Genomic DNA, 16,348 nt, shown 5'->3' with positions numbered 1-16,348 from the left:
TAAAGATGGAAAGGAAATAGAAGTTGAGGATGATGAGATATGGGATGGTGACTAGTGGGACCCAACTTAAATGTCTCAATGTGGTTTCAGGTTTAGGGTGAGGAGATGCAGATATGTGAGGTCTATTAATTTTTTTTAAATATATAAAAAATAAATACATAAATAAGAAAAAAAAATTTAAAAATTAAAAAGGGCACAATAGTCTTTTGAGGTAAGATAGGGACCAAATGTACAACAAAAATAAACAGTAGGGATCATCCGAGTTAAAAAATAAGTTAGGGACCAAACGCACAAATTACCCAAACTACAGGGACCATTCGTGTAATTTACTCTTACCTTTTCGGTGTGTTCAAATCTGCGTAACAATCTTTTTTTGTATAAATCTAGGTAACAAACTTTTTGGAAGTGTTCACATATGACCATTATGACCGGCTGATAACCTGCTACAGCCGGTCATAATGGTCATATGTGAACACTTCCAAAAAGTTTGTTGCCTATATGTGTAAAAAAAAGATACTTACCCAGATGTGAACAAACCGAAAATTTAATTACCTTATTAAGTCCATTTTCCTAATGGTCCATACTAGCAAACTTTTATTGTGAGTTTAGTCTGTTTTATAATTAAAAGAGTTTAAAATGATTTTTTTTCTTTACTCCACTAATTTTTAATTAAAAATAATAAAAATACTCTCTCTCTCTCACTCTCTCTCTCTCGCTTCCTACACTTCCATTCTCGTCCATTTTCATGTCCCTACAACCTTAAACTGATCTCGTCACTGATTTTCTTCACGGTAAACTTCAATAACTTCACCACTTCTTCCAGCTTCGACACACATACACACACTGGATATGAAAACTAAAATTGCAATCTGAAAAACATTTTATATGGGTTTAAACAAGTTTATGTTACGAGTTGTCGTGAAGAAGACAATGGATTTTGGGTTCCAATTCCGTTCTAAAGGTAGATTTTAGGTGTCGATGATTTCGTTGATTGTCGTTGACTCAACCTCAGCAAGGATTCATCGGAGCCAATAGAGATGGATTGATCCCCGATGATGGTGGATTGAAACCCTTCTCTGGAAAAACGTAGCTAGGGTTTTTGTAAACCCACCACGAGATCTAGCCCTAAAGCTGGTGACTCGGATGTTAGCAGATGGTCGATTTCGATGGTAGATCTTTGGAGTTTATATGTGTCGATTTATAGAGACTTGGTTATATTTGTGATTTACATGTTTGCTTGTATTGAATTTGATTCAAATCTTCATCTGGATTATAAAACTTCATATGGTTCCTTGATATTCATCTTGTTCATCTTTGTATGCATATATCAATCAGTAAGAGAGACAAATGGTAGAGGTTTACATATTTGATAGGTCTAATGTTTGAGTTGCAGATATGAAAATTTTTGTTTGAGTTAATCAGATGGTGGTGACCAGGCACTCGGGTTCAACCTCTACCTTCTTGACTGCTTTAATTGCCATATCAGTGGAGAACTGGAGATTAAAGAAGGCATAAATATATATGACTTGCACCATTGGTCCAAAATTGAATATTTTTTGTGGTTTTGGTCCCTGATAAAATTAAAATAACTTGAAAGGACTATTATGCCCTTCCTATTCTCTTTTTACATTTCCTTAAATATATTTTAATATTTTCAAAAAAAAAACCCACCCCTACATTCGGTAACCCCCCCCCCCCTATTCTCTCTCTCTTTCTTGTAGCAGTAAAAGAAACCATATTCATGGATATTCAAGGTCATCGGGAGCAAACTAATAAATTCGGTTTTTATGATCTATAAATCCACACAAGAATCAAAACAAATCTCCATGATAATCAAAGTATCAAACCCATTTAAAGAGGTCAATGGTTGTTATAGGGTTTAACTGTTAGGGTTTATAAACCCACTTAACTGGTCGTCGATGTGCTCGTGATTTCATTCACAGAGGTGGGTGGTGGTGGTCGTCGTTCCATTCCTGGTGCTTCCTTCATACCTGCTCGATTCGAAAATAGATTCTCGATGAACACACACAATGGACATGGATGTGAAGATGGTGAACTTATTGGTGTGAAGATGACGATGACTCAAAGTGTTTGTTCCCAGAATTATGAGATAGAGGGGGGAAGAGATCAAGATCAAAGTTCCGGTAAGCTTGATAATCATAACGACGACTCTTTGTCTGGGCTGTCTTCGCATCAAACACACACACACACACATAATGAAACCACATATTTTGGGTGTAAGTAACTGAAATCAGAATCAAATAGCACCATCATGGGTTGTCTTTTAAGAAAATTTGCACATGCCTATAGAGTAATTAACATCATTGTCAGACCTTTGTTCCTGAAAATTTGTAACTGGTGGGTAGATCTCAAGAACATACTTTGCACCCTGTGAGTTTGAGAAATTTATTCATCTAGTGGGTTCATATGAAGGACATGATTTTTGAACTCTTTGGGTTAATCCAAGTTGTAGGAAAAAGATGAGATACATGTGCATAATCCAAGTGCCAAAACGGTGAAAGGGATACAATCCAAATGCAAGAATCGGTTGTTTGAGAAGGGAGAAATAATATGTTTGTTGGTGGAATTGATTATTTGAAAGAAAGAAATCAAATCCCTTTGTTGATAGTGATGTTGATGGAGCTTTAATGGAATATGGGTGCAGTCGTGACTCGTGAACAAGGGTCGGATCGCCGATGGGTTTGCCTCAAACTGAAGCTTCATACATGAAAATGGAGATCCCATGGAACATCCTCCTATTTTCCTTGTGTTGTGTGTATGTGTGTGTTTTGAGAACGAAGACGATGAGAGATGATGTATGTGTGTGTGTGAGAAAGAGAGGTACCCGTGAGTAGGGATAGGTGGGGTTTTATTTTTAATTTTTTAATTATAAAAATCCTAAAACAAAATATAAAAATGCAAAAAACAAATTAAAAGGGTATAATAGTCTTTTTATGTTAGACAAGGACCATAACCACAAAAGAAATTCGATTTTGGACCAGTGGTGCAAGTTGAAAAGATTTTGGACTTCATCCACAGTTTTCTGCTAACCACATGGACCAAATTTGCTCTACTAATTTTTAATTAAAAATAATAAAAATACTCTCTCTCTCTTTCTCTCTCTCTCTCTCTCTCTCTCTCTCTCTCATGTCCCTACAACCTTAAACTGATCTCGTCACTGCTTTTCTTCATGGTAAACTTCAATGACTTCGCCACTTCTTCCAGTTTCGACACACATACACACACTGGATATGAAAACTAAAATTGCAATCTGAAAAACACTTTATATGAGTTTAAACGAGTTTATGTTACGGGTTGTCGTGAAGAAGACGATGGATTTTGGGTTCCAATTCCATTCTAAAGGTAGATTTTAGGTGTCGATGATTTCGTTGAATGTCGTTGACCCAACCTCAGCAAGGATTCGTCGGAGCCAATAGAGATGGATTGATCCCCGATGATGGTGGATTGAAAACCTTCTCTGGAAAAACGAAGGTAGGGTTTTTGTAAACCCACCACGAGATCTAGCCCTAAAGCTGGTGACTCCGATGTTAGCAGATGGTCGATTTCGATGGTAGATCTTTGGAGTTTATATGTGTCGATTTATAGAGACTTGGTTATATTTGTGATTTACATGTTTGCTTGTATTGAATTTGATTCAAATCTTCATCTGGATTATAAAACTTCATATGGTTCCTTGATATTCATCTTTGTATGCATATATCAATCAGTAAGATAGACAAATGGTAGGGGTTTACAGATTTGATAAGTCTTATGTTTGAGTTGCAGATATGAAAATTTTTGTTTGAGTTAATCAGATGGTGGTGACCAGGCACTCGGGTTCAACCTCTACCTTCTTGACTGCTTTAATTGTCATATCAGTAGAGAACCGGAGATTTAGAAGGCAGATATATATATATATATATATATATATATATATATATATATATATATATATATATATATATAAAGAGAGGGGGGGGGAAGGGAGGGAGGGAGGGAGTTGGGTGTGTATTTTCTTTTTTCTTTATTTTTGCAATAAAAAGAAATTAAGAAAATAAAAGAGTAAGTGCAAAATCTCATTATAAAAAATTCAAAACAAATTGAACCAAACTTTCTACAAATTCTTATTCAAAAAGAAAAATGTAACAATAGGGATCACTTTTTAAACGAAAGTGATAATTTTCATCTAACCACCGAGACTATTTTTGCAGTTGTCTTAAAATATTAATCAAGCAATAAAAGAAATAGATTTTGGGTAGATTATGGAACAAAAAGAAAAGATCCAGGACTAAAAATGTAACAATATTTTTTCAAAGTATATTGGTATTTGTATGAATATATAATGACATAACGAGTTAAAATGGGCTCGGATCACTATAAAAGATACTTCTATTTTGTAACTATTGGCACATTTGGTATATACTCAACCACCTTATGTATTCCATAATCTTCATCCTCTTCTTTAAATCCAAGCTTCCATCAGCAGTTTTACAATCGTCCCACACTCGAATCACAAATCATGACGCTGGACATCTTTCTTTCATTCTTCAAAACTCTTTATGCCGATGATGCCATGAAACCCATTCTCATTCTTTCACTCTCCATCATCGTCGTCGTCATCACGTTCTTCATTCTATCTTTTATCTCCAAACACCCTTCAATTTACTTGGTGGATTACGCTTGTTGCAGCCCCCCAAAAAGTTTACAATCACCCTCTGACGCCTTCTTAAGGCACTCCCGTATCAATCTAAGTTCCCACCCCGAAAGTGTCGACTTCCAAATGAAAGTCTTGGCTCGATCAGGTTTAGGCGACGAGACGTATTTGCCCCCAGCGATGCACAGTCTCCCTCCAACTCCTTCCATTGAAGCTTCGAGAAACGAGGCTGAAATCGTCATTTACTCATCCCTTGATTCGCTTTTTAAAAAAATGGAGTTAAACCCACAGGAGGTCGACTTTCTTGTTGTAAACACTAGTGTTTTTGCGCCTGTTCCTTCTTTAACAAGCATGATCATGAGAAGATATAACATGAGAGAAGATGTAAAAACATTTAATCTTTCTGGCATGGGGTGTAGTGCTGGATTGATATCTGTTAATCTAGCTCGTGATCTTCTTAAAATTCATAAGAACTCAAACGCTGTTATTATCACCACCGAGATTATAACACTGTTTTACTACACCGGAAAAGATCGTTCCATGCTTCTACCAAACTGCCTCTTCCGCATGGGTGGTGCGAGTGTTTTGTTGTCCAACAAAAAATGTTTCCGCAAGCAATCAAAGTATCGTTTACTTCACGTGGTACGAACCCACATAGGCTCATTTGATAAAGCCTATAAGTGTATCCATGAAATGGAGGATTCAGAGGGTAAAATAGGTATATCGCTTTCCAAAGACTTGCCCAACATAGCTCGTCAAGCTTTGAAAGCAAATATCCATGCATTTGCGCTTCAAGTCCTTCCTTTAACAGAAGTGTTCTTTTTTCTTAAGAATGTAATCAAGAAAGTTGTGTCTAAACGGAAGGACACCAAACCTTACGTACCAAATTTCAAGCGGGTATTCAAGCATTTTTGTGTGCATGCGGGTGGTCGGGGTGTGATAAACAACATGCAAACGGAATTAGGGCTGACGTGGCAAGACATGGAGCCATCAAGGATGACATTGCATAGGTTTGGGAATACGTCATCGTCTTCTTTGTGGTATGAGCTTAGTTACTTAGAAGCTAAAGGGAGGATGAAGGAAGGAGATAGGATTTGGCAAATAGCTTTAGGAAGTGGATTTAAATGCAATAGTGCTGTTTGGAAGTGTAACAGGAACATAACAAATCCACTTGATGGGCCTTGGTTCGATTGTATCGATAGGTACCCGATTCATGTCTCCTAACTAACTCCTAAGTGTTGGAGTTCAAGAGATCATTGTTGGCCCTTTTATTTTATTTTTCTTTAGCATTTTATATGGTATTTAACGTTCAATGTTTATCCTGATATGTAAAATAAAATATAGAGTAAATTAAAACTTTTACGGGTGTGCTAGTTCAAAAAATATGGATTTACTTCCAAAGTTTGATTTGTTGAATTGATGGTTCCTAAAGCGTAACGACCACTTTTTCCGTATTTTGTCAGTTTCTTCATCTCCTTCGTCATCGATCCACAACAAACATAATTTATCAAATTTAATCATAAAAATCGAACATAAATTTGAAATATACAAAATCAAAATTGAGATCTAGTATACTAGGCACTAGCTTAATTAGTTTCCACCATTTATGCATCATGTGCAATCTTTACCATCTTACTCTTGTCTCTCATTTACTTTCGGCTTGTTTCGATAGCATTTGTTTCCTAATTTAGTGCTAGAATATTCTTATGTTATATGTGTATTCATTCATTATTTACATACTCAAGGCATGTTATGTTTAATTCTATGTACTTTTCATTTTCAACTGTAATGATTGTATTTATCTTTTTCCTATTGTCACACGCCCTAGTTTTTTATTCATTCGGGGTTGAATTTTCATTAGCCGTCTCTTATATTTACGGTCTTTAGAATATCAATATTTACTGGATAACTTTTAGGATCATGATTGCAATCATTTTCCAAAATATGTGATTTCGACCTATATGTTTGAAGTATCACAAAATTTGATTTGGGATAATCCAAGAAAATCAATTTAGAAGTCAGGTCACTTCTAAATTCGAAATGCAGAATAATACTTTGTTGTTGTTTGATCTTGATGAGATAGAGAGAATTAGAAGTATGATTTTCGAGTGTATGAATGATCAACCCGATTTTAAAACCCTTGTCATCTTTATACAGATGTAAGAAATCGGTTATAAGTTGGTAAATGGAGGTTACATATATTTTGGGGCCAAAAAGGGTTAGTTATAAGACATAACTATCGTATGACATCATCATGATGTCACACCGCTAGGGGCTTTACCCCTTGGACCCCACTAGGGGCGCTGTCCCAAGACCCCGACAGGGGCGTTGCCCCTTAGAACCTCGTACCTAGGGGCGCTGCCCCCGGACCCCCATATTCTTAGTTCATATTTATCAACCCGAGTATGCACCTCGTACGTCCAGACGCTGTGAGTAAATAGAACTCAGTCTATCTTAATATTAATAATAACTACACTAAAATATATTGATAACACTAAAATTACCAATACAGTCTGCCTACTTCGTACCTCTCCTTGCCTATTCTTATGGGAATAAGGCATTGGTAGTGTTATTATTTTCTTGGTGGGAGCAAAGTATATATGTTGAATAGAAACTATCTAGCGTTCTTTTTTTGTGATCTATCGAGGAGAAGATAGAAGAAGAGAGTTTGGTGAATTAGTAGTGCACAATTCATACATTAAACATCCCTCCACATGATTGATATACTTACAATTATACATGTCTCACCTAGAGTCATGCTTGTCTCTTAGAGATTTGGCAATGGGTTGGTAACTTATATAACCTTGGGTTAGTTTATTGGTGCAAGTCATTCATTGCATATTATACATTGTTTATGTTTTATTCTTATATCATTGGTATTCGTTTACAATGTGTATTATTAGAGTTTTGCAATGTCTTACAAAGAATGGGGGTTTCCTTGCAAATACAAATGCAACAGATTTAAAAATTTGAGAACCCACCCATGCTTCTGTTGTCGTTTTTTAATGATTTAGTTTAAACTATGTCTGACTTTAAAGTTTCTTCCGGATGAAGATGAACAAAATGGAGAAGACAAGGGCAAAATGGTCATTTAGCATAGAATTAGCGGAACCAAACCATGCTACTTTACTCAAACATACAGACTGAACCTATAACTTTTGACATAGCATAAAGACGAAATTTAGAATTTACTCTAAAATAAACGCAAGCAATTATCCATAAACATGCATAAAGATGAAATTACATTTTATATTTACAACAAATAAAATGTAAATTTCGCATCAATCCATACATACCCTTTATGTCCAGCTGGCAAGAAATGAGGTATTACAGCACAGGATGTTATGATCAATAACGTGGTGGTCCTCGGTGTTCATAAGATCCCCAACCACCACCACCACCACCACCACCACCATATCCACCACCTGGATGATACCTCATATCAGGGCTTCCATTTAACATTCCATATCCTCCACCACCTTCATTCATATAAAATTTCTAGTTAATCACATTAAACTTAACCAAGGGTATTTTAGACATTTCCACATTCACAAGACAAACAATAATGTGTGTGTGTGAGAGAGAAAGAAAATATACCAAGTCCACGTGTCCTCATTTGCTCTCCTCTAAGCTTCTCAATTTCACGAGCCATTGAAATAAGATTCTTTTCCATTGCTTCCTTTTGAATCACATGTTCTTCATTTGTTTGCTTCATCATTTCATAATCTCTCCTATACACAATACATATATTTAAATAAATCTCAAAATAAAAACAATTTTGAATACAGACAAATTCATACCTCATATCCACAAGGTCTTTACGCATCCTATCAATATCACTCTTAAGTCCAACCACCTGTTCATTTTCAGCCTTCAATCTACTTGTATCTTTGGTCAAACCTTGAATTTGACTAGACAAATCTTGCCTCAATGAAGTCAATTTCTGGAATTCACTTCTTAATTGTCCCACATCTGCCATTAAAGGCTCAGCATCACGAAGCTCAGCTTCAAGTTTCATTCCTCTGTCAATTAAATCCCTGGCTCTTGCATCTTTTTCAGCATTTAATTTGGGGATGATTTGACCTAATCTATGAATCTCATCTTTCACAGCAGTTAATTCCCTTTGAAGACTCACATTTTCTTCTACTACATGTCCATTTTCAGCCATGATTCTTTGGATGTCTCGATGTTGGAGTTCAAGTTCTTCTTCAAGTGCAGCAGGGTGAGGAGCGAGGGGCCCGTGGGCCCGGTGTATTGGGCCCTCACGTGGGCCTCGTGGCATTCGATTCCTTCCAGACATTTTGTTATACCTGAAAAAAGATGAAAAGAGATTTATACTTCTTTATATTCAAATTCATAAGTTCCATGGTTAATAATCATGATTCATGAAACGATATCTTTGAATACTTGACCTCAAATTCGTAGGGATTCAAAAATTAGGATACACGAGAGACAAATTTGGGCTTCTTTTTTTACCAAAGCAAATTTTCTGAAGCTAGGAACAAAGGCTACAATGGAGAACAAACTAATGATTATAATTGAGAAAGAGGAAAGCCAAGAAGACGCAAGAACTTGTTATTTATAGTTTCGATTAGTAACCAGTTATGATCTGGGGACAGATGATGCACTAGCTTTATCAGGTTTTTCTTTCATTTTTTTAACATCCTCACCTTAAGCTAATCAATTACTTAATCGTTAGCTGGAATCAGCATAGAAATGTATCAACAGCACTGTTCCTGAGTGCAAACATAAAGCAATGACCCAAAATTAACCAAATTTAAGTGTTAATCATGAGCAAACACCAACAATTTGATCAAGACAAACATCAAAAGAGCAATTTGCTTCAAATACAATAAAAATAAAGTCAGATAACTCAATTTCAATTGTTTTCGATGCGGATGAGGAGAACAGCGTTTAAAGGGCATTAATTCAGAAGTTTGGTTGTAAAGTTGAAGGTAATTTAACATATAGTAGCTACGAAAAGAATTTACCTCGAAGGATTTGAATGAAAGAAGCGAAATCTACCCAAAACGATACTAGGAAACCCTAAAAGAGACGAACACGACGAAAGGTTATTACAGAAGTTGGATAAATTTTTTGTGTATGGGCTTGTTATGGAACTGGACTCCCTGGAGATGGATCCTGTTATTCATTTTTATTTTTTTCTTGAAGACGCTTCAATAGAGTCAAAAAAGGTTAATACAATAATACATAATTAGATCACTAAAGTACGAAAAATATATAATAAAGACCACCCAAATAAGCTTTAATTTTTTTTAAATAGCTAATATTATTAATAAGATCCTAGCAAGGTGCTAGTAAATATGGATCAATTACAAATTACGAATACAATTATAAAAATTAGTGATGTGCCAAAAGAGGGGGTAAGCATTAAATATTCCAACCTACCACAAATATCTCATCTTGATCAAGATCAAGATAAAAGAATTTGTTGTTGAACACACGAGCATTCTTTGAGCGTTATATTAACCAAATGGTGCTTAGAAAATAGCATGAAATTTTTTTTACAATTTTTTTTTTTTGGAGGATTGACGAAAAACTTATCGGATGAGCCACTCAGTTATACTCAATGATCTTCTTGAATACTGATATTAATATGATGTATTTTTTTAAGAGCAATTTTCTAATTCCACTGGTTTATCATCAGATCGAGGAAATCTCCTATTCTAACAACAATAAATTGTAGAGACCGAGTCTATGTATCTATCCTCCAGATAGCACATGTTGCCGGCTTCCAGTTGGTACAACAACTAAGTGTGTTCGTTTAATTATTTAGTTGTGAATTAAAATTTATAAACAACTGTTAAGAAAAATATATTATAGTTTACTATTTTACAGATAAAAAAAACTTTTGAGAAAAAAATGCATAATAAGGTATTTTATTTGGTGAACTTTTTTATTTATTCATAAACAATTTAATAAATTGATAAATTATTAAAGATATATATTAAAAATAAATAATATAAATAAACAAATAGATATCTAGCTTTTTTTGGACTATTTGTTTATTATTTTTTAAACCAAAATCAATATGAAATTCAAAATAATCATTTGAGATTAAAAAGCAATCTAAAAATCCAAGTATCTAAATCAAATAGTCAAATCTAAATTTTATAATTTGACAATTCAGTTTTATCTTAATAGTAATCTAAAGGGCCTTATGAACACTAAATTTTTGCCTTTAGGTTTTTGCCACAATTATTTAGTGAATTTAACACTTTTCGTCCCTAAAATCAAAACTTTTACATTTTTACGTTTTGATTAAGTTTTTATACCCTTTGGATTTTGTAACAAATCTTTAGTGATTTTGACAATTTTAGTCCTTATAGTCAAAACTTTTATATTTGGGAAATCTTCTGAAAAGTCCCAATATTTACGGAAAAGTTACACTTTAGTCCCAAGATTATTTTTTTGAACGAAAAAGTCCTGAAAACCGGCAAAAATTTGCAGTTTGACCATTTTTGACCGGTTAAAACCGGTACCAAATTAATTTGGGACTATTTCGTAAATTAACCCAAAGTATTGAGACTTTTCTGTAAACAAAAAAAAATTAGGACTTTTCTATTATTATTATTATTATTGTTATTATTATTATTATTATTATTATTATTATTATTAAGAAATATAAATAAGAATACTATTTTTTGAACTTCTTATTATTAATATTGTTACTAATACATATAAATGCATTTAAATGAAAAAAATAATATTAATGACATTGTTTAAGGGTGGAGGTGGAGGCGATGATGATGCTTTTAGCATTGAAATTATAAATGTTTGCTTGTATATTTTTACTCTGTATATCATTTCATATTTGTTATTATTGTTTTCAATTCATAATAATAATACTTAACAATTTAAAAGAAGTTTCATATTTGTAAAATTGTTTATAAATAGTTTAAGGTAGAATGATTTCTCATTTTGTATATAAAAATGTTTAAGTTAGAATGATTACTTTCCAAATCCAACAGATCCACTACAAACATTTACATAGGTAGCACATATTAAAATTCAAAAGTATTAATTACAATATATTGTTTAATAAAAAGTAATTGGACATGTTTTTTGGATTAATACTTTTGAATTTTGATTAATACTTTTGAATTATTCCTATTACTTTTTATTAAACAATATCTTGTAATTAATACTTTTGAATTTTGATATCGGTTACCTATGTAGATGTTTGTAGTGGATTTGTTGGATTTGGAAAATAATTCTTCTACCTTAAACAATTTTATATACAAAGTGAGAAACCCTTCTACCTTAAACTATTTATAAACAATTTTACAAATATGCAACTTCTTTTAAATTGTTAAGTATTAATATTCTGAATTGAAAACAATAATAACAAATGTGAAATAACCATATACAAACTAAAAATATACAAGCAGACATTCACGATTTCAATGCTAAAAGCATCAACATCTCCTCCACCTCCACCCTTAAACAATTTCATTAATATTATTTTTTTATTTAAATGCATTTATATGTATTAGTAACAATATTAATAATAACAAGTTCAAAAAATAGTATTCTAATTTATATTTTTAATAATAATAATAATAATAATAATAATAATAAGGGTTTTGTTTGTAAAAAAGTCCTAATATTTTTGTTTACAGAAAAGTCCTAATATTTTTTGTTTACAAAAAAGTCTCAATATTTTGGGTTAGTTTACGAAATACTCCCAAATTAATCTGGTACCGGTTTCAACCGGTCAAAAATGGTCAAACTGCAAATTTTTGCCGGTTTTCATGACTTTTTCGTTCAAAAAAAGAATATTGGGACTAAAGTGTAACTTTTCCGTAAATATTGAGACTTTTCTGAAGATTTTCCTTTATATTTTGGTGTTTTTGCCACAATATATATATATATATATATATATATATATATATATATATATATATATATATATATATATATATATATATATATATATTAAACCTAAAGGGCCTTATGAACAGTACATTTTTGCCTTTAGGTTTTTGCCACAATTATTTAGTGAATTTGATACTTTTCATCCCTAAAATCAAAACTTTTATATTTTTGCGTTTTGATTAAGTTTTTGTGCCCTTAGGATTTTGTCACAAATCTTTAGTGACTTTGACAATTTTAGTCCTTATAGTCAAAACTTTTATATTTTTGTGTTTTTGCCACAAATCTTTAATGTTTAACACTTTCGTCATTAGAGTCAAAACTTTTACATTTTCATATAAAAAACACAAAAAACATTCTTTAGAATTTTGCCACCATATTTTCCCAACTTTGGCAACTTTCACACTATAGCCACAACATTTTTGGTTTTTCTCCATTAGTGTTCTTTTTTTTTTGTACACTTTCGACATCTAATTTTAGGGGTTGTCGATTTTTGCCTCTATTTGTGGCGATTTACACTTTCAACACATCTTTTAAAGTTTGTCGATTTTTAACTTCTATAACATAGTCCAAAAGTGGCGGAGTCGCGTGCCCTTTTCTAGTAACAATTAATATTGCACAACAAGTCGGCCTGATTAGCTCAACTATCATGCTAAAATGTGGTTTTGTCTCCTCAACCTAACACTCTTTTGAACATCACGCTCGTATTGATCTTTAAAGACGTAAAATTAGAATCTTTTTTTTTTGTGTGTTCTTACATACTCTTGCAACCTCCAATTCCAGGGAAAAAGATTCAAATTCAATCGATATGGTGACTTGATTATACCACTTTAGTCCACATGGCTTTACAACCCTCTTTTAGTTTCCAAAACCATTTTGTGTTTAATGCAATGTTGAAAGCTCTTAAGCTTCCAACTCCTACGACTACAAACGATTTAGGTGCCAACACCATATCCCATGCAATCTAACGTATTTTTATATTAGCTTTATTGCCACCTGAAATGAATTTATGTTTATTTTTCTCTAAAGTATTCAATGGCCATCAAAGGAGCTCTAAAAATGGAGAAGTAATAAATGGGTAAGTTAGCTATAAACGATTTTATTAATGTGATTATACTCCCGAAAGATAGTGCTTTTGCTTTCCATGGAGTCATGGAGACAACCTAGCACGACATTTGTGAATTAGCGATTGCCAATTCCTAAGAAGTAATATGTTGGGCCCAACGGGAATGCCAAATAAATAAACAGAAGGGATGCCGCTTGACAATATAAAATAGAGTAAATCACCTTGTTTAGGGTAATTTGTATTTTTGGTTCTTAACTTATTTTTTTAATTTGGAAGATCCCTACAGTATGTTTTTGTTGCCCGCTTAGTCTATGTCTTACCTAAAAAGACTACTTTGCCTTTAATTGTTTAATTTATCAAATAAGGTGAGGTAGGTAAGGTAAGGTAGGGTGATGTGAAAGTGAGGTTGGGGTGTGTTTATTTAAATAAATTAAAAAAATCAAGGGGAAATAATCTTTTTAGGTAAGATAGGGACCAAACGCGCAACAAAAACAGACAGTAGGGACCATCCGAATTAAAAAAAATAAGTTAGGGACCAAACATGTAAATTACCCCAAATCATAGGGACCATTTGTATAATTTACTCTATAAAATATTACCTATGTTTGCAATGCATTCCGAATAACACCAATACCAAATACCAAATACCTTTTTTTTAGTAAAACTCACTTTATGATCAGATGCAAGGTGAAAGCATCTTAATGTCTTTGCAAGATTATTAAGATTTGTACGGCTCCTATCACGCATTGCCAACGTAAAATAAGGTTGTGTTTGATACCCGTCTGACTGGGTCTGAGTCAGCGATTTGGGCTGACTTGGTCAAACACCAGCTATTTGATATGTGCTTTCTCGGTCAGATTATCTAGTCCAATTTTCTTACCCGGTCAGCTTTGTAACATATGCTGACTGGAAATAAAGACGCTCCTACCCCTCTCTATTCTTTCTTCCCTCATGATCTAAAAAAACGTAGACCCAAAAAACACTGCCTCCATCAACAGCTCCCAATCGAGGACAAAGAGTGCTCGTCGGTCGCCGCCATCTCGCCGCCAGGTCGCCAGTTGGACCTCGCCCTCCCTATTTCCGACCTCCGGACAGAAATTCATCAAATAGGTAAGCTAATCTTCTCCTTTTCTGTTAATAATTTTTTAAATCAGAAAATGTATATGTATAAGCTATAAAATCAAAATTTGTTTCTGCTTTGATGTTATGAAATCTGAAGTTCTTTGTGTATAAGCTATGAAATCAAAATACTTTTTTGTTCCATTATTATGAAATCTGATATTGTATGTGTATAAGTTATGGAATTAGAATTCCTTTTTGTTTATAAGCTATGAAATCAGAAATCTTGTTTGTTTTAATGTTATGAAATCAAAACTCAAATGCTATGAAATTGTTTGGGTATATGTTGACACTGTTAACCTTAATTGTGCTATTATTATTTAGGATGATGTTGATTTCATTGGTATAAAATTGTTTTATGTTTAAATAGTTATGTTAGCTTGTTATTTTTGTGAATTGAGAGCAATTTCGATGTTTATCTTGATCTTGATAAAAGTTATGATAAATTAGTTTAAATATTTTTGTTTTAGGTTGTTGGTTTATTCCTTTGTGATGATTTAAATTAGTTGAATATTGATGTTCTATGAAATCTGAAATTGTTTGTTTAAATGCTATGAAATCAGATTCATTCTTTGCTCTAATGTTATGAAATTTGAAAATTGGTTGTGTTTAAGCTATGAAATCAGAAATCTTGTTTGTGTATAAGCTATGAAATCAGAAATCTTGTTTGTGTATAAGCTATGAAATCAGAAATCAGAATTTTTTTTTTGTTTATAAGCTATGGAATCAGAAATCTTGTTTGTGTATAAGCTATCAAATCAGAAATCACAATTTTTTTTTGTTTATAAGCTATGAAATCAGAAATTTTTTTTTGTTTATAAGCGATGAAATCATAAATCTTGTTTGTTCTAATGTTATGAAATAAAAATCCAAATGTTATGAAATTGTTCGGATATATGTTGGCAATGTTGACCTTAATTGTGTTATTATTATGTAGGATGATGTTGATTTCATTAGTAGAAAATTGTTTTATGTTTAAAATTGTTCTTGATCTTGATAAAAGTTATGATAAATTACTTTAAATATTAATGTTTTAGGATGTTGGTTTGGAACGAGAGTGAGGACAAAACTTTTCTTGATGCATGTATCCATGAACTAACCATTAATGGTCGTGAGGGTTCTAGGCTTAAGGCAAGTTCATGGAAGACAATACGCGAAAAATTGATAAACGAACACGGTAAAGAGGTTGATCAGAAGCAAATGAAAAACCATTTTGACTACTACAAATCAAAGTATGTTGATTGGGTGAAACTTAGAAACAATGTAAGGAAAAGGGGAAGGTAATATTTTTATAACAAATACTAATATTTATAAAAATTGTAAACAATTGAACAAATTCGTGTTGTCATTGAAACTAAACCCCTGTTGTTCCTTGATCTTTGCACCCAACTATTTGAAGGGTCGACCTCAACCATCTTTCAAAGTTGGGGGCCATCTTCTACACTCCCTTTTCCTATAGAAGAGTTTAGTGCCCATGATTTTGATGATGATGTTCCAATGGAAACCTCAACACAACACGTAGGTGCAAGTGAAGAAACTTCGGGGCATTCAAAAAATAAGGAAGTTGGTGGAAAAAATAGATGCAATGGCATTAGAAATTGAGGAGTGGATTG

At 33.0% G+C, this 16,348-nt stretch overlaps 1 protein-coding gene and 1 pseudogene across 2 annotated transcripts; one reads left to right on the top strand and one right to left on the bottom strand.

The window, feature by feature from the left end:
- The first annotated feature begins 4,422 nt into the window (after positions 1 to 4,422).
- LOC145162588 (3-ketoacyl-CoA synthase 6 pseudogene) lies at positions 4,423 to 6,037 on the top strand (annotated as a pseudogene).
- A 1,773-nt stretch (positions 6,038 to 7,810) lies between these two features.
- LOC145166498 (protein FLX-like 3) lies at positions 7,811 to 9,800 on the bottom strand. Of its 2 annotated transcripts, XM_079085503.1 has the most exons (5): positions 9,646 to 9,800; positions 9,067 to 9,162; positions 8,455 to 8,964; positions 8,252 to 8,385; positions 7,811 to 8,133 (listed from the first exon to the last, which is right to left on the bottom strand). In XM_079085503.1, exons 3-5 carry the CDS (start codon positions 8,952 to 8,954, stop codon positions 8,003 to 8,005), a joined length of 765 nt encoding a protein of 254 aa, XP_078941629.1. In that variant the 5' UTR covers positions 8,955 to 8,964; positions 9,067 to 9,162; positions 9,646 to 9,800; the 3' UTR covers positions 7,811 to 8,002. The 2 variants fall into 2 exon arrangements, with proteins under 2 accessions (XP_078941629.1, XP_078941628.1); XM_079085502.1 differs by lacking the exon at positions 9,067 to 9,162.
- Between the last annotated feature and the right edge of the window lie 6,548 nt (positions 9,801 to 16,348).

This window comes from Lactuca virosa, chromosome 3 (assembly GCF_052849685.1).
Source record: "Lactuca virosa cultivar CGN04683 chromosome 3, Lactuca_virosa_CGN04683_v6, whole genome shotgun sequence".
In the NCBI taxonomy this organism is placed as follows: Eukaryota; Viridiplantae; Streptophyta; class Magnoliopsida; order Asterales; family Asteraceae; genus Lactuca; species Lactuca virosa.
This window is presented reverse-complemented; position numbering and strand designations above follow the sequence as displayed.